The following is a 24451-nucleotide window of genomic DNA, read 5'->3' as shown; positions in this document are numbered from 1 at the left end:
AACCTTTAGCATTGACCTGAGTAAAGAGTTGAGACGGGATGTCTAATGAAGTCTTTCCATGGTTCCAGGTGTGTCCTGAAGCGGACCCTGCTGCACCTGCGTCCTGATGGCAGCGTTGCAGTAGAGTCGGTAAGTGGGGTCACGTTCTAGCTTTTGACGCATGTGATGCAGCAAGGAACAGTAACCAAAACTGGAGAAATGTGCAAGATGTGAGTGACAAGAGGAATTTACGAAAAGGAGATTTGAAGCCAGATAATGTTGCCATTTAACATTTGTCTTTCGTGCTCTTGCCACATCTTTGTCATTCTCCTTTGCTCGAAAAACTTCCTGTCTTTCACAATTGAGTTATGATAGAAAAGAGACAAAGCAATAAGTTAGAAACACTTTAATTGCAAAGAAACATTAAATAATCACAATGACAATATGGTAACCTCTAGTTTAATAATTAAACTAATAAATATTTAAAATATAGTCCTACAAAGCAGCTACTTCAATACTCTCGTCATAACATGGCAGGTTTGGTACAGTTATGGAATAATTATAAAAACTACAAGGCCATTTTCTACTTAGACTTTTTGGATTGACACTGTTTTTGAAACTTCAGTTTGGATTTCAATCACCATTACTTCAGTCTTCAAGCTCCATGAGTTTCTTCAGATCAGACTTCAGCTGCTCTTCGTCCTCTTCGTCGACCTCCACCTCGATCCCATCCATGGTCTTCTGCAGCTGCTCCTTGATGTTGTTCAGCTGAAGCAGTCCGTCCTGCAGGTCTTTGCAAACTTCTCGGATTTTTCCTGCAAAGTCCGTCTTAGCGCCCTTCCTCAATTCCATGGAGTCCTTCGCCAGGAAAAAGACATCGAGCGCCAGGAAGAGACCCGACATGACGCCGGTGGTGATGCTCATCACCTGGGCGGCTTTGGCAGCGGTGCCTGCAACGCCGAGGACCTGAACCGTGCTGATCAGACTCTCCGTGTTGATGACCAAGGCCTTGCCGGCTCGGCCGCCCTCCTTCATCACGTGTTTCACGTTCTGGTTTAGGTGTTTTTTTGAGATGGTTTCAGCGAATTTCTCAAAGTCCCACTGCTCGAGCGTCTCCATCCCCTCCTGTGAGGAGGAGACATGATGAGAAACAATACGTCAGGGAGGAACCTCATGAAAAGTTGTTTCACATAAATCAGTTGGAGAACTTCATGCTTAAAAACAATGTTGGTATGATCACTACACACATTTTAACCGTGAGTCGACTTCTCATACTTCGAACATGGTTAGATATTCAAGTTGTGTGTGTAACAGTCGAGCTGAAAACCTTTTCTTCTCACCTCCAGAAACTCCAGACACTCCTTGATGTCCTTCATCTCCTCCTCGTAGTCCTGGATCATCTTCTCCACCTTCTTGCGGTCCGTCTTCGAATGGACCGTGTCCGTGATGTTGGCCGAAGCAGACGCCACGCCGCCCGCTGTAGCAATGCCAATGCCCACGGCCGTGACGATGAGGGAGGTTCCCGCAGTGAAGGGCGCCAGGATGAGGCCGGTGATGGTGGTGATGGACCCGGCCACGCTGGCCACCCCCCCGCCGACGCTGGCCGTGACGGTTTTCTTGTGAAAACTGTCGGCTGCATCGGCCAAACCCAGGAGCTCCAGGACGCGCTGCTGCAGGGAGGCGCCGCGCTGGTTGAAGAAGCGGACGAAGAGACGAGCTGCCATGAAGACACGATCGGCTGCGTCTTCCACAACTCTGAGGCAAGGACACAAAGAAAAGATAAGACAAACACTGGAATGCAGCTAATATTGACCAAAAGTAATTCTACCATCACATTGATAAGAGATGTTCTGATACCAGCTTTATTATTATTATAAATCTATGTGAAACTTTTACTTAACTAGCTCTGGCTAATACTACGCTACAGAGAATCACTTCTTCGTCACAAGTTCTGTTTTTAGAGCGGTGAAGAAGAAGTTATCTCCAGTTTATTTATTACTTAATATAATTTGGAAAGTCCCTCAAGTAAAATGGCGACGTACTGAATGCAAGACTTTAGTATTGAGATATTTAAAGGAATATTCCTTGATTTCAGTTTTGACTGCCAAACTAGATAATAAAGTAAGTGCTGTTATTCATTTGAATGCATTTGTTTTTTATATGCACTGGTATCAGATCGAGACTCGGTTGATACACGAAGCAGCGTTAAGGGAACATCGCGTCACTAAATGTTTACTTACTCTTCAGCTTCCTCATTCTGGTTTGCTGCATTCCACTCCTCCCACCCTGACACACGGCAAAACAAGTATAAGTTTCAAACTGGATCCCATTCAAGTGAACGGCACACTGTTAAAACTGTGAGCGTACCTTCTACTGTCCTCCACCAATCCAAAAGGCCGTCTTCATCCTGCAAAAGAACAATTGGAATAATTCTGTGTGTAAATTAAATCTCACTCCGAGCATCACATGATGTAATATGACACAATAAGGTGCGTACGTCCAGAGGGTCCAGGGCTGTTCCTTCGCCGGGAACCGGCACCGCGGCCATTTCTAGAGTCTGAACTTCAACAACCTCCTGGAACAGAGAGGAGACACATTCGTTCAGCAGCTCTTCATTAAATCAACCTTTGTGGTTTGATGCTACAATGCAATCAACACCTAATTGGCTTCAATTAGACACATGAAAATGTAATAGTGACAGTTTAAAAAGGGATAAATGAATTACTAACATTAAAGAGGAAATTATCAGAGAGCAGGATGTGACTCCACAGCTTCATGTCTGGTAGTTTACAGAGGAAAAGGCTCGGAACTCATTAGAATCACAAACTGTTTACAGCTCAGTAATTGAGCCGCTCCTCTTGTAGTTAACACAACTTATGAGTCATGTGCCTCCAATTTATCGTTTTTCTTTTGTATAATGACGTGTTGTGTGTTTGTTAGTACAGTGAACTGATTGTTCTGCATTTCCATTTAAAAAACCTCTCAGGTAGAAAGGTGTGGAGCTTCCCCACCTACAACGTGCTTCCTGTCTCGGAATGTGTAGTAAAGCTTGTGTCATAATTCAGAAAACTTGTGTGTTGCACAATAACAGCTGTTCCTCCATCGGGCCTGGCACGTGCTTGAGTGTTTGTCGGAGCATGCAGGGGTCAGAGTTCAACACTGTTCTTTCTTCAAAGAGTCTACATACACAACTGGACCGGCTTGGGTTTCACCTCTCGTCCAAGAGGCTTCTTCTGTTCTGAGGAGTTTCAAGAACTGAAGAAGCCGTTTGGACGAGAGGTGAAACGTCTTCAAGAAACACAAGCAGGTGCATAAATGTATGTAGACTTACTGAGAACTACTGAAAATACCTGGAAGACTGAACATAATGTTTAGCTCAGAGCAACAAAACCCCCCTAGCACTGTGCATGCCATTGAAAAGAATGTGCCGCTGCTGTGTTCTATCTGAAAGAGTTTTTTAAAAACAATACGCACATTACAGAGGAATAGATTTGTCTTGTGTGTGACACGTATGTATTTTACGCCAACTTCAGTGGAAAAGGTTACATTTTCTTACTGAGACCAGATCAAGTTGAACGTAAGCTGCAGCAGCTAGTTTACATGAAGTCGACTGAACTAATAAACCAGACAGTTGTTATTTGATAAGTCTCCTCTGTAAAATTAAAATGAATTATGTCGTGTAATTGAAGCTCAGGGAAATGCACCCGTCAGCAGGAAATAAAGAGATTTGTGAAAATCCGGCTGCTTGCGATAAAGTATTGTGTTGGAGAAATAATCTACCAGATATTTGAATTAAAACATTTCCAGTGTGTAAATAAGCAAACTACCGAGATAGAAACGTCCCGAGCAAACACGGGCCGGCTAATGACTCACCCTCTATAAAAATATGATCCTGTGTTGTTGATTATAGCAGCGATAGGTTTTATTTGCACAGTGACATAACGACACTGTGCAAACACGTTTGCATGTGAGAACATAACGTGTGAACAACAAGCACCCACTGTCTGTGGGAAACGCTGCACTTCAGCTGCACTCGCATCCAATTCAATGTTTCTGTACTGCGTTTATATTTTCCTCATTAAACTTGGAACTGTATATTATCGTTTTATTCCATTTAAATGATCTGAATTCCTAGTTATGTCTTAATTTACAGCACTTTTGAAAAGTGTGTGTTTAAATGGGGCTTTACACATCACGCCGTGTTTCCTACTCACCTCGATTAAGGCCTGAGAGTCTGATGCAGAATCCTAAATATAACAGAAACATGACATTAGTTAAATAAAGAACCAATTAGGAATAGTGACAAATGTTTTTGTTAATTGGGGCTGGGTGATAAAACAATATCAATAATTATCACAATTTAATTTTTATTAATAACGATATTCCAGCATGTATTGATCAGTGAGTGAAGGCTGTAGTTTTAAACTCTTCTTCATGGGCAGACAAGGATGTGACATTTATCAGGATTGATATTAACTAGTACATTTTAATAATATATCTTGACATAATTTTTGTTCATAATCGCTCAGCCCCATTTTAAAGTGGAAGCAGGACCACGAGCTAAAGTACCTTTGCTCCAGGTCCAAACAAAGCACTGGGCAGAATCCTCTTTATTCTGAAAGTCTGGAGAAGACAAACCACACATCAGCAGTAGTATTAATACTGTGCATGCAGATATTTGAATATGACTTCACCCCAGTGCTACATACCATGGTTCGTTTCTTTGGCTTCACGGGCTCATTTGTCACCTCACAGGTGGCGTCGGAGTCGATGTACCAAATAGACTGGAAAGGTCAGGAGGTTAGTTTATTTACGACGGTTTCACACACGCAGCGGTTTCACAAAATGCTTCGAACAAAGCATCAGACAAGGTCACGATCACACATTTATGAAGCTGTCGATTTTCATCATTATCGGGTTTGTTTCATTCTTTTAGTAAGGAGCTTTTTCCTGGCTCACGTCAAACACTGATGAAGAACTAGTTTTCTCGTGTCACGTTTCCACCTTGTCGGATGCTTTGCATTCTTCAGGCGAGACGGCGTGTTTTACCTCAGAGTATCATCTTCGCACGGCAGTAAAACCAAAAACAATCAGTGCACTGTTAATACATAACCCCGATACAGGCTACATGTGGTTTGGTAGAAGATATCGATGTCTTACATGTCTCTCGATGGTTCTGTCATCCAAGCTCTCAGAGCTGGACGAGAGGTCGCTGTGAAGATCCCCATGCTCCTGAGGAGAAACAGGAGGAAAACTAGAGTCATGAGCAGCTCGGTCTTTAAATGTGAAAAAGATGACGAAAGCAAACGACATAACGAGGGTCAGATGTTCTCAGGTCAGTTCTGCAGCTACTGACATTTAACCCATTAGCACTAGGATCTGAACACACACCTGAGTCTTCAGTGACGAGGGTCCGGCAGGAACCAGCGAGTCGGTCTGACACTCGTCTACTGGCTCCGTCTGCAGCTCGGAGAGATCACAGTTGATGCTTTTTAAAAGTGAAGCTGTATTTATTTACAAAGCTCGTTATCAGTCGTCTCAATTACCTCTGATCTGAACTCTGGAGCTGATACCTGTGAGTGGGACTTGAAGGGGTTCACTTTCTGCATCATCCCCTTGAACTTCCCTGGGTTCTAGAGTTAAACAGACGTCAGAGTACAACACGTGTTCATCAAACTAGAATGTGGTCTTACTCTAAGCAGAGCAGTTTCAGTCTACCTGTGGAATCTAACAAGCTCCTCTGAGTCAAAGTGACAGCTAATGAAACTGAAGAAATTCCCCTGAAGGCCGACAGGAGAAATGTTCAAGAGGACAAACAATAGACTCCAGAGACAAAAAAAGTTCCGCTTGAGAATTCCTACACGAGTTAGGTCCCAATGACCTTTGACCTTAGATCAACACATTCGTATCCCTGAGTCAAACTGAACATTTGTACATAAAGAAGGAGGCATGTGATTTGAACAAAAGCAGCAAAAATAGTTAAAACTTTAAGAAAGGCTAAGAATACAAAAGATGGAGACCGAGGAGCAAGAGGTAAATACATGTAAACATGTAAGCAAGAGGTAAATACATGTAAACTTTAAATATTATTCATATGTAGCCAGTAACTGACCGACAGTTGTGTCAGAGACGTGAATGGAGCGATAGAACTCATCACTTTGGAGTAAACCGAGTGTCTAGTTTTCAGAGTCGGTGAATAAGTGAAATAGTTCGGTCAGGTTTCTCTTTGCTGCCATCTGGTGGCAGTAGGGACAAATTACAGTGGTGGAGGAAGAAGCCAACTTATTTAAGACCGAGTACGTCACATTTAGACGGATTTTACACATTCTGAAGATTAACTTAAGAAAAACCCTGTTTCATAATAAATATTGTGCGTTTAGAAGTGAAGCTCATCTGAAGCCAAACGGTGAATTACATGAATTAAACAAATGGATGCTATGTTACAAACCTAGAAGTTGTACGTGTGCTTTGTGTTAACGTGTGTTATTGCACATGTTGTGTACCTGTTTGTCTGGTAAGTTGTTAGTGTCTGTTAAGCTTCCGCTGCTGGAGGAGAGGTCACCGTGAAGAGGTTCCTGGAAACATCACACACAAGTAAGACAAACTGAGCGTGTGAAACGCTACACAGCCATTTATCATTTTTAAATCAATACTCATTCAAACTGGTACCTTTGGCTGTGAGGATTTGAAAGGATTCACTTTCTGCATCATTCCTGAAATCATCCCTGGATTCTAAAGAATAAAAAAAACGTCGGTTGGACGAGTGAAAGATGAACTTGAGGTTCTGGATGATTCCGTCAGAATTTACCTGTTTGGCCTGAACCTCTCTTCCAGCCTCTGGTGGGTCGGTGCAGTCGACCTGAGGATCACTTTTTGGCATCTACAGCAGAGAGAGAACTGTTTGTATTACTTGTTCTTTCTGGTTATTTCTGCAGGTAAAGCTTCATTTGATAAGAACACAAGTTGTACAATATAATGCATAAACTGTTGGGACTTGGTTCACACCGTCTCTATATTGTTTGTACTTATTCTACAATATTTAATGACTCAATAAAAAAATATCTGAATAGAATAAAAAGCCTTAATTGTGAGATTAGACAAAATACAACTAAATAAAGAATGTAATAGAAAGTTTAAAACAGTTCACATTAATCATATTTCATTTTTGATGTAAAAGAAATATGGAGAATGTTTGGGACAGTTTCATGCCCTGTAGCGCCCCCCAGAGGCTCAGACATGTAAAGACCAGGGTGAAAACTGATTTCAGCTCTGGTTTGTTTGCAAAGTAAGAATATTATATTAAAATATAAGTATTTAAATACTGCGTCTCAGTCACTGTTATTCATTTATCACAAAATCTCTGCAGCTGCATCTTTAAGTCACTTTTGTAAATTTGATCATAATTTTTTCCGGGTTTCTTTGGGGTCTTAAAAAAAATACAAATTGAATCTGAATTGAAAAATTTGATGGAAATTGTTTTGATTAAAATAGGTTGAATCTTTTTTTATGTTTTGATTTAATATATTTAACTGTTCTAATGTTTTCTGTTTTAAACGACTATTCTGTTTTATGAAAAGCACTTTGAGCTGCATTTTATGCCATGAAAATATTATTATTATTATTATTAATAATAACTTGGCTTCTTTATCTTCAATTATGGTTTAAAGTGACTGATATTCCTTCATTTCTGTCATACTTGACATAAATCTTAAATTTAACTTGTTGAAACCTGCACATACGTTAATAGGTGTAAATCCATGTAGTTCCCCCCCCCCCCTAACATATAAAGGTATTACTTATCAGGAGATCACATGCAGTTATAGTTATCATCTCATATCCTTGTGCTTCTTGTGTATTTTACAGAATCAGTACCTGAGCTGAAGACTTGAAGGGGTTGACTTTGTGAATGACTCCTTTCAACACACCAGGATTCTGAAACACAGCATCACCAGGTTAAATATAATAACCATCATAGATGTTTCATAAGAGCCAGTTACTGTCCTGCTTTGAAAACTTATTCTTTAATTAAATGTCCAACAAAAACTTGCTGTAACCTCCAGTTCTCTACTTTTAGTGTGAATCCAATTTCAGAAATATCCTCAATAACCTGGAGAATAACAGGGCATAAATACAGAGTTCTATATTCAAATATTTCACAGTAAGTCTAAGTACATGATGAAGACTCTGAATGAGTGAAATCTTCCTCTCTCCCACCTGATTGGATGCGGGGACTCGTTCCAGGGACTCGGCAGAAGGAGCTTTAGGAACCTGAGACAGAATCCAGGTGAGTTAATCCGACACACATCGTCTCATCGTGACCTTTGTGACGTCCAGACAGTGCTGCTGTTACCTGGGAGCTGGATCTGAACGGGTTGACCTTCTGCAGGGCTCCCTTCAGCACGCCAGCGCTCTGAGGCACGGGGTTTACAGAGATGCACTGAAACTCGTATTTACACTCGGAACACACTGGAATCTACCTCAGTGTACGAAAGGGGCTTTGCCTTTATATCCAGGGACAGACCTTTCAGTATCTGGGTTCATGTTTATATGTTGTTATATGTTTTATCTATAGTTATTTATCCTATAGTTTATGGTTAAACTAAAATATTAAGCCTCAGTTACATTCCTTCGCCATAAGAGTTTGACGACGACATCTGAGGAACCACTTTACTCCCTAACATCAGTATCAGTCCGTGGGGCTCTATCACGTATACAACACAATTCATATAATAAACTACAGGACAAAAAGCAAAGATACATTATACACAACTAAACATGTGAAATGTAAATATATCAAATACTCTATTACAAATATAAAAACATTTGATTATAAATAAATGTGAAAAAATGTAAATAAACAAGCTAAATGAATTGGTTCTGGAAAAAGTATCTGATTGGTGGAGGTACGAGTTCAGGAGCCAATCAGAGCTCAGTACATAATAATTAAAACCCAACTCTCTGGTGTTTCGTCCTGAAGGTGAATGAAATGATTTGAGTTTAGAGGAAGCAGCCGAGTGTGATGTGTGACTTCCTCTCACCTGAGTGGAGTCGGGTTCTTGCTCCAGTGACTCAGACGACGGAGCTTTGTTGACTCGGGAGGGAACCTGCGCAGAGTACACACGTTAAATCAAACAACACTAAACTTTCACTAACGACTCAAACTGCTTCGTACCTGTGAGCTCGACTTGAAGGGGTTGACCTGCTGCATCACCCCCATCACCCCCGTCCTCTGAGGTTTATAGAAACAGATTCATTATGACACAATAAACACTCGTCGTCCAAAAGGCACCAGAACGATTGATTATACTCAAATATTCTGTATAAGCCACAGAAATTCCCCACGTTTCAGATTTAGTCAGAATGACTTGTCCTCACCTTGGTCTTTGGGTTCAGTTCCTGTTTGACCTCATTGTTGTTTTCCTACGACAACAAATTACAGAGAACATTTAAAACGCATCGAAAAGCAAATTCCTGATTTGATCTGAGCTGTTTGTTTGTATTTACACTGGTACATTTACTTCAGTGTTTGTTTACCTTATCATTTTATTTACACTGATAAAAGAACCTCTCCTGATTTAACAGTTAAAAAAATACTTTATGATTATTGTTATTCACCTGTGACGCTGCGGTCGTCTCTGGATCCTCCGGGTTCCGGCTGTGTGCGACGGGATGATCCAGCTCCTGCTCGGAAACAACAGGCCTCCATTAACGGCACAGACACTAAATATCCTCAACATCTTATTTCATATATTGTATTTTTCCCCACACCTCCTTGCTGGGTCTTGGTGGCACCGCTGGCGTTTGGGCTGTGGAGCCTTTTTCTCTTCTGAACATGTGCATTGCTACGATACATGAAGTGTTTTACATGAGGAAGAGAAGAAAACATGATTTTAATTCATATAAACTGGCAGCTGTGTGAACATTGCAGTGATTATCAGCATTATAGTGTTTTAGAGCAGTCAAAACCAAACTGTTCAATATGTTGGCCATTTAAGATACAACCAGTACTTTGACTGTTGAGAAAAAGGCATAAACTCAGTTCTGCCTGAATAAAAACATCTCAACATGATTTCAATTAAATATAAAATATAAACTGCAGATATATGAAAAGTTCAAGATGTTTCATAGTTATGTTGTTTTAAAGCTGTGTGTTATTTTGTGTTACTGTAAAAATCGGCTCAATGTTTTTAACTAAACTTGTGATTTTAACTAAACCAAAATTAAAGTTTTCAGTGTAATAGTATCCTAACTTTTTTCCTGACTGGCCCAGGAACCAAACTCCGTTCAAATATTTAGCAATATAAAGTATTACACACATTTTAAGCGTTACAAACGTCGTCAGGTGTATTTTTAGCGATGAAGTGTAAACTCGGGTGTTCCTGAAAGAATCGGCTGAACTTGCGTCCTTCGTACGAACAGGTTTTGGTTAGATTGTCACTTTATCTGACGCGTCACGTGGTTGCGCCTTAGCGTCCGGCTAGTGGCAGAGAGTTGTACAGGCAGCGACCAACAAAAGTTCAAACGTGACGCTACACGTGAGTTTCTGGTGAAAGTGAAGGAGACGAATTTAACAACGTGAATCCAAATGTCCGGCGACAGGTTTCTGAGTTCTTCAGTAAATGTTTTAGTTCGCAAACGACAACGAAACTTTAAATTGGCAGAATTCTGAACGCAGTTTGGTGTCTCGCTCTTAAACAACGTCGCACAGTCGCCGGTACAAACACAAACTACACAACAACACAATGAGAAGAGCGGGGACCTACCTCCGTGCGGACTCACAACAACAACAACACAGATGTTAACAGGGTCAAAGCGACACAGCTTCACTTCCTTCAGATACGGAGTCAAACCGGTTTGACCAGAACCTGATGAGGCGGAGCTGAGTGAGAATAGAGAAACTCACCTGGTCCGATTTCATGAAACACAATGCAACACACAGGCTCAACAACATGTGACACACACATAGGCAAACATACACACACACAAACAACTAAACACACAAACAAACACAACTAAAAACACGCACACACAGCTGGGAGTAGTTTGACCTTCCTGTGCTGTCATTCACATCAGCTGTGATACTGGGCGTGGCCTCTTCACTCGTTATTTACATGTAAATATGTTCTTCTCGTGTCTCAAACTTTTCACTTTCTAATTCATTGTTAAACTCATGTTGTAATAAATTGTTAAAATCAAACATATAGAAGAAAAAACTGGAACAAAAACCAGTCAGAACATTTACAGATATTTCAATAGTCAAATGGGAAAAAGCAGATATTAAATAGTTTAATTCAAAAAGTAGGAGAAAATAATCTATCTGAAATCCTTTAAAAAAAATACTTCAAGATTGAAGAGTAAAGTTTTATGAACATTATGTTGAACAAAGATAATGTTAAACTCTTTCACACCGACATAAAAAACAATTACATAACGAAGCAATGACATAAAATCATACATTTAAGATAAATAACTCTGTTTAAACAGGAATATTGTAACATTTTCTATTTAATGAACAAAAAAACAAGTTTAATTTCAGCAAATCAATGTGCTAATTTGAGCGAAACGTTAAATTGTAAATCCACTAAGACAATGTCAGTATCAGTTTTTAAAAATCAGTTTAATATTTTCCAAGTCTCAAACCTGCAGTTCATTACACCGATATCCAATATGTAGATTCAACAAAAATAATAAAAACCACCGACATTACAACTCAATGCAGTCGCCCTCCGAGAAATTCAATCTTTGTGAGTTTATATACATTTTGTTATTATTTGTGCTGCTCATGCATAAGGTGACAAATCATTTAAAAATCTGTGACCACAGTGTTATAATCTGAAACACCTCATATACACACACACCCTTTAAATCACATGATACAAACTAATCAAGGGTTCCCTGTTATTTTCACCAGTGAACTGAAAACATATGAATCCAAAGCTGAATCAATACCTCTCTTTATTATTAAAATCTTCACATTATTGACTCGGACTGGATTTTACCCTCATTTCTGACAAAGTCCAGAGTCTGACATTAATGTAATTCTACGTGGGACCATTCACTTAGCCAGCAGAGGGCGCTGTTGATCTTACAGAGCTATCTACGCTCAAAGTGTCCACCTTGAGTCTCACACGTTTCCTGTTGCATCCTGCAGCTCTTCTCTGATGGTGTTGAGCTCCACCACCGTCGTATTCAGCACATTTGCCACATCCTTGATCTGAGCCACCACCTTTCTCCTGCAGCCTTTCTTCAGCTCCCGCGAGTCTTTGACGAAGAACTTGTCCATCCCTCTGAAGAGGCCCTGCACCGACGCTATGGCCCCGTCCGTGATCTCCGTCGCTCGCATCACGGGCGAGTCGACCAAGCTGATGATCTGGACGGCCCTGCGAGTCTCCCAGTTCTCCGAGTAGTGCTGGGTGCCCGACCTGAGGAAAGGGTGGCCGCGGAGCTTGTACAAGCCCTTATCGATAAAGTGGAGGATCTTCCCCAGGTCCAGCAGGTGACCTTCGTACTCCTTCAGCGCTATCTCCACCTGGTGGTCAGGAATATCACATCCTTGGGTTAAATATAAAAAATCTAGACCATGGATATTTGGGAAAAGTTAATACCAATAGATCGATATATACGATCTTAACACTTCTTCCCGTATTGCACGTGTACACATCCAGGGTTCGAGGTCACAGTGTCAACTCACCTTCTTCCTGTCGTGCATGTTGTTGGAGTTATCAGACATGGCTACCGAGGCTGAAGCGATTCCTCCGGCCGTCGCCACCCCGACGCCGACAGCTGTAATCACCAGAGAGGCGCCGAAGGTGAAGGGCGCCAGAGCCAGACCCGCGATGGCCGCCACCCCTCCCACAGCGGTGGTGGTGATGCCGGCGACCTTGGCTTTCTTGTGGAAGTCGCTGATGTCGTCAGTGATGGCGTGGAGCAGGATGATGGACTGCCAGAGGACCTCGGCTCGCTCCGTGAAGACCTTGTTGAAGACTCGCAGGCCGCGGTGGACCTTGTCCGCCAAGGCGCTGAAAGACCTGGGAGCCAAACACACGTAGAGCAAAGTAAGTTATCCTCACGTTACACCCTATCACCATGGCAACAGTTAACAGAATCAAATCTTAGTTAAAAGACCGTTGATGATTCCTACGATGTTGTTATCAAACAAAGTTTAAGGTTTAACTGCTTCAATTACTTTTCTTTATTAGAGAAAACCAGTAAATGTAAATCAGTCCGGCTCTGATTCCTAAACACAAACGTACCTGGACTCGTCCTCATGTACGACTCGGTTCTCGTCGTCCGATGGCAACTCGTCCCACTCTGAAATACAAACAAGCAACATGTGTCCGTGACGTTAAAATGATCCTCGGGCCTTTGTTTCTATTCGTTAAACAAGTCCGACGGTGACTCACGCTCCACAGTGTTCCACCACTCCATCAAACTGTCCGTGTCCTGGGACCAAAAGAGGGAAAACAGTATTTGACGTGTTCACAGGAGACACATGGACATGGAGCAGAATATAAAAAGATATTGTTAAAAAGGAAACTGACCCCGTCCTCGCATTCATCCTGAAAACCTGCCATAGCTCGTTCATCCTGCTGAGCAGCCATCCACTCGGCCTGCACGAGGGGAAGCCAGAGAACACATCCACAGCACTTTGTTAATATTTCACTTTCCTCAGAAGGATTCATCCTAAAAAACAAAACATTTCTCTCCACCGTCTGTTAGTATTAGTGTTTCTTCTCCAGCCTCGTGTCTACAGGAAAGTGTCTCATCAGGATCGATAGAGAAGAAGATAACGACAGCTTTTCTCACCAGCACCTTGTGGAGATTAACTCAGACAAAACCGTTTCCTGTTTAAATCCTTGTTGATAAAAACTCTCTGCGTGATGACAAGTCAATCAAATGATACAGTCACGATGCAGTAAACTAGCTTCAGTCAAGTTTACCTTGTTTTCAACAGCTCTTAATTATATTAATGTTTATTTAACGTTAGGACACGGGAAACATTTTACTACCGTTTGTTTCCTCGGGGTCTAAAAAGTCTAAAATATGGTCAAATACTACAAACTAAATACATTGAGTTAAGTCTTGATTATGTTTATGTTAATTTAATGCTCTATAGATATTAGTGCACTGAATATTGAATACTGAATATTAGGCCGATCACTCGATACGTTTCCACGGCGACAGGTGTGAACGAACCATTGCAGCCTCTGACATGAAGTCACCCGACGTAAATCCAGGTGGATCCTCCCACTCTGGAGGCCTGTCTTTGCTCTGCCGAGAAAACAACACAAAACAACACAAACAGGAGAAGTTAGCTCGTGCTCCTCTTGTCCGTCTTTACAATCAGAAATGAGTTAAAGTGACAAACCTTGGCCTTGTGCTTTTTGAAGCCTTTGAGTTTCAGTGTCTTCTTCTGTTACAAAAAAAGGTTTGACAATCAATTTCATTGTTAAATAGAGACGCAGAACAAACTCTACATCAGGTTGAGAGAACTACCGGTTTGGAGGTGTCGTCTAAATATTGTTCACTGTAATACATCTCTCCTTTACTCGTGGAAAGATTCCCTGTGAATTCGTCCTCTGCAAAGTCGTCCTGCAGAGATGAAGCCAGAAGAACAAGTTTAACTCAGGTTTACAATGATGCGTAATGTTTACATCGGGCATCAAACCAACGTTGAGCGTACATGCGATGCCTGCTGCGGCGTGTGGTAGCTCCGTGCCATCGTCTCACTCTGTCTGGCTGTATCGTAGCTCGTCTTAGCTTTGGGTTGAAGGGTCTTCAAACCTTTATGTTTGGATTTGTTCTGATAAGAGCAACAAAGAGTTTATTAGTATCATGACAAAGTGATGAAATACTGGTTGTAGTTATAAAATACCTGTTTGGAGTATTCCATCCCGTAGAGTTCATCCGCATCCAACTCCTCGGCCGACAAGCTGCTCTTCTTTCTCTGAGAAGTGGCCTCATCCAGCACGTTCTCCTAATTCACCACAGCATCAGAGAAATTAGTGAAAAAGACAAATTCAGCAGAATCAGCGACAACTACACGACAAAAAAATCACACTTACCTTCGAGCCTCGATGACTCTTGTGCGGGAATCTCATCTTTGCTGGTTTCTTCTATTGATGAGGAGGAAAAAGCCCAATCGGTGAAAACAGGGTATAAAAGGTTCGATGACAAAACTGAGCGAAAAGAAACTCACAGGTTTGAAGTCGTCATATCCATAGAAATCTTCATCTGTTTCCTGGAAGTTCCTGTCGCCCATGAAACTTCCCTGAGAAACATATTTCAAACAAGTTATTACCTGGTTGGCAAGTCAGGACGAACGACATGCTAACCTATGACTTTTTTATTTTGTTTCGAACGACATGCAAACCTATGACTTTTTTATTTTATTTTAAACGACATGCTAACCTATGACTTTTTTATCATATTTCGAACGACATACTAACCTATGACTTTTTCTCATATTTAGAACGACATGCTAACCTATGACTTTTCATCATATTTAGAACGACATGCTAACCTATGACTTTTTATCATATTTAGAACGACATGCTAACCTATGACGTTTTATCATATTTCGAACAACATGCTAACCTATGATTTTTTATCATATTCAGAACTACATAACCTATGACTTTTTTCATATTTCGAACGACATGCTAACCTATGACTTTTTATTTTATTTTAAACGACATACTAACCTTTGACTTTTTATCATATTTCAAACGACATGCTAACCATGACTATTTTATTTACGACATGCTAACCTATGACTTTTTATCATATTTCAAACGACATGCTAACCTATGACTTTTTATTTTATTTTAAACGACATACTAACCTATGACTTTTCATCATTTTTCGAACGACATGCTAACCTATGACTTTTTTATCATATTTAGAACGACATGCTAACCTATGACTTTTTTATCATATTTAGAACGACATGCTAACCTATGACTTTTTTTAAACACATGCTAACCTATGACTTTTTCATCATATTTAGAACGACATGCTAACCTATGACGTTTTATCATATTTCGAACGACATGCTAACCTATGACTTTTTTATCATATTCAGAACTACATGCTAACCTATGACTTTTTTATCATATTTCGAACGACATGCTAACCTATGACTTTTTTATCATATTCAGAACTACATGCTAACCTATGACTTTTTTATTTTGTTTCGACCGAGATGCTAACCTATGACTTTTTATGATTTTTTGGACGACATACTAACCTATGACTTTTTCATAATTTAACATACTAACAAATTGACTTTATCAATTAGACCAACCTATGACTTATCATATTCGACATCTAATGACTTTTATCATATTTAGAACAACATGCTAACTATGACTTTTTTTATTTAACGACATGTAACCTATGACTTTTCATCATATTTAGAACGACATACTAACCTATGACTTTATCATTTTTCAACGACATACTAACCTATGTTTTTATTTTGTTTGAACGACATGCTAACCTATGACTTTTATATTTAACGACATGCTAACCTATGACTTTTCATCATATTTAGTGTTTTATTTTAACGACATTAAATGACTTTATTTTATTTAAACGACATGCTAACCTATGACGTTTTATCATATTTCGAACGACATGCTAACCTATGACTTTTTATCATATTCAGAACTACATGCTAACCTATGACTTTTTATCATATTTCAACGACATGCTAACCTCTGACTTTATTTTTGACGATACTAACCTGTTTTTATCATATTCAGAACTACATGCTAACCTATGACTTTTTATCATATTTCGAACGACATGCTAACCTATGACTTTTTATTTTATTAAACGACATGCTAACCTATGACTTTTATCATATTTAGAACGACATACTAACCTATGACTTTTCATCATTTGAACGCATATCGAATCTTTGAATGCTAACCTATGATTTTTCTCATATTTAGACGACATGCTAACCTATGACTTTTATCATATTTAGAACGACATGCTAACCTATGACTTTTTATTTTGTTTCAACGACATGCTAACCTATGACTTTTTATTTTGTTTCAACGACATGCTAACCTATGACTTTTTTATCATATTTAGAACGACATGCTAACCTATGACTTTTTATCATATTTGAACGACTAACCTATGACTTTTTATCATATTTAGAACGACATGCTACCCATGACTTTTTATCATATTTAGAACTACATGCTAACCTATGACTTTTATCATATTTAATCGACATGCTAACCTATGACTTTTTTATTTTATTTTAAACGACATGCTAACCTATGACTTTTTTATCATTTTTCAAACGACATGCTAACCTATGACTTTTTTATTTTATTTTAAACGACATGCTAACCTATGACTTTTTCATCATTTTTCGAACGACATGCTAACCTATGACTTTTTTATTTTATTTTAAACGACATGCTAACCTATGACTTTTTTATCATTTTTCGAACGACATGCTAACCTATGACTTTTTATCATATTTAGAACGATATGCTAACCTATGACTTTTCATCATATTTAGAACGACATGCTAACCCATGACTTTTTATCATATTTCGAACGACATGCTAACCTATGACTTTTTATCATATTCAGAACTACATGCTAACCTATGACTTTTTATCATATTTCGACGACATGCTAACCTATGACTTTTTATCATATTCAGAACTACATGCTAACCTATGACTTTTATTTTGTTTCGAACGACATGCTAACCTATGACTTTTTATCATTTTTGGACGACATACTAACCTATGATTTTATTTTGTTTCAAACGACATGCTAACCTATGACTTTTTATCATATTCAGAACTACATGCTAACCTATGACTTTTTATCAATTTTCAACGACATGCTAACCTATGACTTTTTATCATATTTAGAACAACATGCTAACCTATGACTTTTTATTTTATTTAAACGACATGCTAACCTATGACTTTTTATCATATTTAGAACGACATGCTAACCTATGACTTTTTCATCATTTTTCTAACGACATGCTAACCTATGACTTTTTATCATATTTTGAACGACATACTAACCTATGACTTTTATCATATTTCAACGACACTAACCTATGACTTTTTATCATATTTAGAACGACATGCTAACTCATGACTTTTTATTTTATTTTAACGATATGCTAACCTATGACTTTTATTTTATTTCAAACGACATACTAACCTATGACTTTTTATCATATTTCGAACGACATGCTAACCTATGATTTTTTTATCATATTCAGAACTACATGCTAACCTATGACTTTTTTATCATATTTCGAACGACATGCTAACCTATGACTTTTTATGATTTTTTGGACGACATACTAACCTATGACTTTTTTATCATATTTAGAACGACATGCTAACCTATGACTTTTTATCATATTTCAACGACATGCTAACCTATGACTTTTTATCATATTTAGAACTACATGCTAACCTATGACTTTTTTATTTTATTTTAAACGACATGCTAACCTATGACTTTTTTATTTTATTTTAAACGACATACTAACCTATGACTTTTTTATTATATTTAGAACGACATGCTAACCTATGACTTTTTTATTTTGTTTCAAACGACATGCTAACCTATGACTTTTTTATCATATTTAGAACGACATGCTAACCTATGACTTTTTTATCATATTTCGAACGACATGCTAACCTATGACTTTTTTATCATATTCAGAACTACATGCTAACCTATGACTTTTTTATCATATTTCGAACGACATGCTAACCTATGACTTTTTTATCATATTTAGAACGACATGCTAACCTATGACTTTTTCATCATATTTAGAACGACATGCTAACCTATGACTTTTTCATCATATTTAGAACTACATACTAACCTATGACTTTTTATCATATTTCGAACGACATGCTAACCTATGACTTTTTATCATATTCAGAACTACATGCTAACCTATGACTTTTTATTTTATTTTAAACGACATACTAACCTATGACTTTTTATTTTATTTTAACGACATGCTAACCTATGACTTTTTATTTTATTTTAAACGACATGCTAACCTATGACTTTTTATCATATTTTGAACGACATGCTAACCTATGACATTTTATTTTATTTTAAACGACATACTAACCTATGACTTTTTATCATATTTCAGAACGACATGCTAACCTATGACTTTTTATTTTATTTTAAACGACATACTAACCTATGACTTTTTATTTTGTTTCGAACGACATACTAACCTATGACTTTTTTATTTTGTTTCGAACGACATGCTAACCTATGACTTTTTCATCATATTTCGAACGACATACTAACCTATGACTTTTTCATCATTTTTCGAACGACATACTAACCTATGACTTTTTTATTTTATTTCAAACGACATGCTAACCTATGACTTTTTCATCATATTTAGAACGACATACTAACCTATGACTTTTTCATCATATTTAGAACGACATGCTAACCTTTGATTTTTTATTTTGTTTCAAACGACATGCTAACCTATGACTTTTTCATCATATTTCGAACGACATCTAACCTATGAATTTTACATCATATTTAGAACGACATGCTAACCTATGACTTTTTTTATTTTATTTGAACGACATGCTAACCTATGACTTTTTCATATTTAGAACGACATACTAACCTATGACTTTTTTATTTTGTTTCGAACGACATGCTAACCTATGACTTTTTCTCATATTTCGAACGACATGCTAACCTATGACTTTTTCATCATATTTAGAACGACATGCTAACCTATGACTTTTTTATTTTATTTTAAACGACATGCTAACCTATGACTTTTTATTTTATTTTAAACGACATGCTAACCTATGACGTTTTATCATATTTCGAACGACATGCTAACCTATGACTTTTTATCATATTCAGAACTACATGCTAACCTATGACTTTTTATCATATTTAACGACATGCTAACCTCTGACTTTTTATGATTTTTGGACGATATACTAACCTATGACTTTTTATCATATTTAGAACGACATGCTAACCTATGACTTTTTATCATATTCAGAACGACATGCTAACCTATGACTTTTTATCATATTTCGAACGACATGCTAACCTATGACTTTTTTATCATATTTAGAACGACATGCTAACCTATGACTTTTTCATCATATTTAGAACGACATGCTAACCTATGACTTTTTATCATATTTAGAACGACATGCTAACCTATGACTTTTTATCATATTTCAACGACATGCTAACCTATGACTTTTTTATCATATTCAGAACTACATGCTAACCTATGACTTTTTTATCATATTTCGAACGACATGCTAACCTATGACTTTTTATTTTATTTTAAACGACATACTAACCTATGACTTTTTTATCATATTTCAGAACGACATGCTAACCTATGACTTTTTTATTTTATTTTAAACGACATGCTAACCTATGACTTTTTTATCATATTTCGAACGACATGCTAACCTTTGACTTTTTTATTTTATTTTAAACGACATGCTAACCTACGACTTTTTTATTTTGTTTCGAACGACATGCTAACCTATGACTTTTTATCATATTTAGAACGACATGCTAACCTATGACTTTTTATCATATTTCGAACGACATGCTAACCTATGACTTTTTTATCATATTTAGAACGACATGCTAACCTATGACTTTTTTATTTTATTTTAAACGACATGCTAACCTATGACTTTTTTATCATATTTAGAACGACATACTAACCTATGACTTTTTCATCATTTTTCGAACGACATACTAACCTATGACTTTTTTATTTTGTTTCAACGACATGCTAACCTATGACTTTTTTTTATTTCGAACGACATGCTAACCTATGACTTTTCTCATATTTAGAACGACATGCTAACCTATGACTTTTTATTTTATTTTAAACGACATACTAACCTATGACTTTTTTATTTTATTTTAAACGACATGCTAACCTATGACGTTTTTATCATATTTCGAACGACATGCTAACCTATGACTTTTTTATCATATTCAGAACTACATGCTAACCTATGACTTTTTATCATATTTCGAACGACATGCTAACCTATGACTTTTTATCATTTTTTGACGACATACTAACCTATGACTTTTTATCATATTTAGAACGACATGCTAACCTATGACTTTTTATCATATTCAGAACTACATGCTAACCTATGACTTACACCTATGACTTTTTATTTTATTTTAAACGACATGCTAACCTATGACTTTTTCATCATATTTAGAACGACATGCTAACCTATGACTTTTTATCATATTTCGAACAACATGCTAACCTATGACTTTTTATCATATTCAGAACTACATGCTAACCTATGACTTTTTATCATATTTCAACGACATGCTAACCTATGACTTTTTATTTTATTTTAAACGACATACTAACCTATGACTTTTTATCATATTTCAAACGACATGCTAACCTATGACTTTTTATTTTATTTTAAACGACATGCTAACCTATGACTTTTTATCATATTTCAAACGACATGCTAACCTATGACTTTTTATTTTATTTTAAACGACATACTAACCTATGACTTTTCATCATTTTTCGAACGACATACTAACCTATGACTTTTTATCATATTTAGAACGACATGCTAACCTATGACTTTTTATTTTGTTTCAAACGACATGCTAACCTATGACTTTTTATCATATTTCAACGACATGCTAACCTATGACTTTTTATCTTATTTAGAACGACATCTAACCTATGACTTTTTCATCATTTTTCGAACGACATACTAACCTATGACTTTTTTATCATATTTAGAACGACATGCTAACCTATGACTTTTTTATCATATTTCGAACGACATGCTAACCTATGACTTTTTTATTTTATTTTAAACGACATGCTAACCTATGACTTTTTCATCATATTTAGAACGACATACTAACCTATGACTTTTTTATCATTTTTCGAACTACATACTAACCTATGACTTTTTATCATATTTAGAACGACATGCTAACCTATGACTTTTATTTTGTTTCGAACGACATGCTAACCTATGACTTTTTTATCATATTTCGAACGACATGCTAACCTATGACTTATTTTGTTTGAACGACATGCTAACCTATGACTTTTTATCATATTTCGAACGACATACTAACCTATGACTTTTTCATCATATTTAGAACGACATACTAACCTATGACTTTTATTTTGTTTCGAACGACATGCTAACCTATGACTTTTTTTCATATTTCGAACGACATGCTAACCTATGACTTTTTTATCATATTTCGAACGACATGCTAACCTATGACTTTTTCCTCATATTTCGAACGACATGCTAACCTATGACTTTTTTATTTTATTTTAAACGACATGCTAACCTATGACTTTTTTATCATATTTCAAACGACATGCTAACCTATGACTTTTTTATTTTATTTTAAACGACATGCTAACCTATGACTTTTTATCATATTTCAAACGACATGCTAACCTATGACTTTTTTATTTTATTTTAAACGACATACTAACCTATGACTTTTTCATCATTTTTCGAACGACATACTAACCTATGACTTTTTATCATATTTAGAACGACATGCTAACCTATGACTTTTTATTTTGTTTCAAACGACATGCTAACCTATGACTTTTTTATCATATTTAACGACATGCTAACCTATGACTTTTTTATTTTATTTTAAACGACATACTAACCTATGACTTTTTATCATTTTTCAACGACATACTAACCTATGACTTTTTTATCATATTTAGAACGACATGCTAACCTATGACTTTTTATTTTGTTTGAACGACATGCTAACCTATGACTTTTTTATCATATTTAGAACGACATGCTAACCTATGACTTTTTATCATATTTAGAACGACATGCTAACCTATGACTTTTTTATTTTATTTTAAACGACATGCTAACCTATGACTTTTTATCATATTTCGAACGACATGCTAACCTATGACTTTTTATTTTATTTTAAACGACATACTAACCTATGACTTTTTCATCATTTTTTTAACCACATACTAACCTATGACTTTTTATCATATTTAGAACGACATGCAAACCTATGACTTTTTATTTTATTTTACGACATGCTAACCTATGACTTTTTTATTTTATTTTAAACGACATGCTAACCTATGACTTTTTCATCATATTTAGAACGACATACTAACCTATGACTTTTTCATCATTTTTCGAACGACATACTAACCTATGACTTTTTATCATATTTAGAACGACATGCTAACCTATGACTTTATTTTGTTTAACGACTGCTAACTATGACTTTTTCTCATATTTCGAACGACATGCTAACCTATGACTTATTTTGTTTCGAACGACATGCTAACCTATGACTTTTTTATCATATTTCGAACGACATACTAACCTATGACTTTTTTATCATATTTAGAACGACATACTAACCTATGACTTTTATTTTGTTTCGAACGACATGCTAACCTATGACTTTTTATCATATTTGAACGACATGCTAACCTATGACTTTTTCTCATATTTCGAACGACATGCTAACCTATGACTTTTTTCTCATATTTCGAACGACATGCTAACCTATGACTTTTTTTCTCATATTTCGAACGACATGCTAACCTATGACTTTTTCATCATATTTCGAACGACATGCTAACCTATGACTTTTTATGATTTTTTGGACGACATACTAACCTATGACTTTTTCATCATTTTTCGAACGACATGCTAACCTATGACTTTTTCATCATATTTAGAACGACATGCTAACCTATGACTTTTTTTATTTTGTTTCGAACGACATGCTAACCTATGACTTTATCATATTTCGAACGACATGCTAACCTATGACTTTTTCATCATTTTTCGAACGACATGCAAACCTATGACTTTTTTATTTTGTTTCAAACGACATGCTAACCTATGACTTTTTCATGATTTTTTGACGACATACTAACCTATGACTTTTTATCATATTTAGAACGACATACTAACCTATGACTTTTTATCATATTTAGAACGACATACTAACCTATGACTTTTTATTTTGTTTCAAACGACATACTAACCTATGACTTTTTATTTTGTTTCAAACGACATGCTAACCTATGACTTTTATGATTTTTGGACGACATACTAACCTATGACTTTTTCATCATATTTAGAACGACATGCTAACCTATGACTTTTTATCATATTTAGAACGACATACTAACCTATGACTTTTTATTTTGTTTCAAACGACATGCTAACCTATGACTTTTTTCTCATATTTAGAACGACATGCTAACCTATGACTTTTTCATCATATTTAGAACGACATGCTAACCTATGACTTTTTCTCATATTTAGAACGACATACTAACCTATGACTTTTTATCATATTTCGAACGACATGCTAACCTATGACTTTTTATCATATTCAGAAC

General features: G+C 36.8%; 2 protein-coding genes and 1 long non-coding RNA gene across 5 annotated transcripts in view; 1 reads left to right on the top strand and 2 right to left on the bottom strand.

The window, feature by feature from the left end:
• Positions 1-370: 370 nt before the first annotated feature.
• si:cabz01007802.1 lies at positions 371-11060 on the bottom strand. Of its 3 annotated transcripts, none has more exons than XM_035149181.1 (23): positions 10743-11060; positions 9748-9821; positions 9595-9660; positions 9355-9399; positions 9152-9208; positions 9018-9083; positions 8330-8389; positions 8194-8247; positions 7852-7911; positions 6788-6859; positions 6649-6711; positions 6483-6554; positions 5526-5612; positions 5371-5439; positions 5140-5211; positions 4689-4763; positions 4549-4602; positions 4194-4226; positions 2477-2554; positions 2347-2386; positions 2220-2265; positions 1320-1734; positions 371-1104 (listed from the first exon to the last, which is right to left on the bottom strand). In XM_035149181.1, the coding sequence occupies exons 2-23, from the start codon at positions 9817-9819 to the stop codon at positions 628-630; spliced, it is 2133 nt and encodes a 710-aa protein (XP_035005072.1). In that variant the 5' UTR covers positions 9820-9821; positions 10743-11060; the 3' UTR covers positions 371-627. The 3 variants fall into 3 exon arrangements, with proteins under 3 accessions (XP_035005072.1, XP_035005071.1, XP_035005073.1); XM_035149180.1 differs by having other exon boundaries at positions 10883-11060; XM_035149182.1 differs by lacking the exon at positions 10743-11060 and having other exon boundaries at positions 9748-10736.
• On the top strand, positions 7779-12779 carry LOC118102728. Its single transcript, XR_004694738.2, has 3 exons — positions 7779-8263; positions 12219-12475; positions 12645-12779. It is a non-coding gene; the product is annotated as an uncharacterized LOC118102728 (long non-coding RNA).
• si:cabz01007807.1 overlaps positions 11576-24451 on the bottom strand; it is a 25194-nt gene continuing 12318 nt past the window's right edge. The window contains exons 26-37 of the mRNA XM_035149611.2: positions 15179-15250; positions 15045-15095; positions 14855-14956; positions 14663-14782; positions 14476-14571; positions 14348-14392; positions 14176-14250; positions 13521-13589; positions 13383-13422; positions 13233-13290; positions 12671-13007; positions 11576-12508 (exon numbers count right to left, since the gene is read on the bottom strand). Coding sequence (XP_035005502.2) covers positions 12104-12508; positions 12671-13007; positions 13233-13290; positions 13383-13422; positions 13521-13589; positions 14176-14250; positions 14348-14392; positions 14476-14571; positions 14663-14782; positions 14855-14956; positions 15045-15095; positions 15179-15250 — 1470 coding nt within the window. The 3' untranslated portion in view covers positions 11576-12103. The remainder of the gene's footprint in view (positions 12509-12670; positions 13008-13232; positions 13291-13382; positions 13423-13520; positions 13590-14175; positions 14251-14347; positions 14393-14475; positions 14572-14662; positions 14783-14854; positions 14957-15044; positions 15096-15178; positions 15251-24451) is intronic.

The sequence above is a fragment of the Hippoglossus stenolepis genome, chromosome 23, assembly GCF_022539355.2.
Source record: "Hippoglossus stenolepis isolate QCI-W04-F060 chromosome 23, HSTE1.2, whole genome shotgun sequence".
Classification (NCBI taxonomy): Eukaryota; Metazoa; Chordata; class Actinopteri; order Pleuronectiformes; family Pleuronectidae; genus Hippoglossus; species Hippoglossus stenolepis.
This window is presented reverse-complemented; position numbering and strand designations above follow the sequence as displayed.

Coding starts and splice junctions, on each gene's coding strand:
- si:cabz01007802.1 (XM_035149180.1), bottom strand. CDS start 10,943: ATGTGTGTGTCACATGTTGTTGAGCCTGTGTGTTGCATTGTGTTTCAT. Junction 7,912..8,193: donor GAGTCCCCGCATCCAATCAG/GTGGGAGAGAGG, acceptor GCTGTGTTTCAG/AATCCTGGTGTGTTGAAAGG. Junction 5,212..5,370: donor CCTCGTCACTGAAGACTCAG/GTGTGTGTTCAG, acceptor GTTTCTCCTCAG/GAGCATGGGGATCTTCACAG.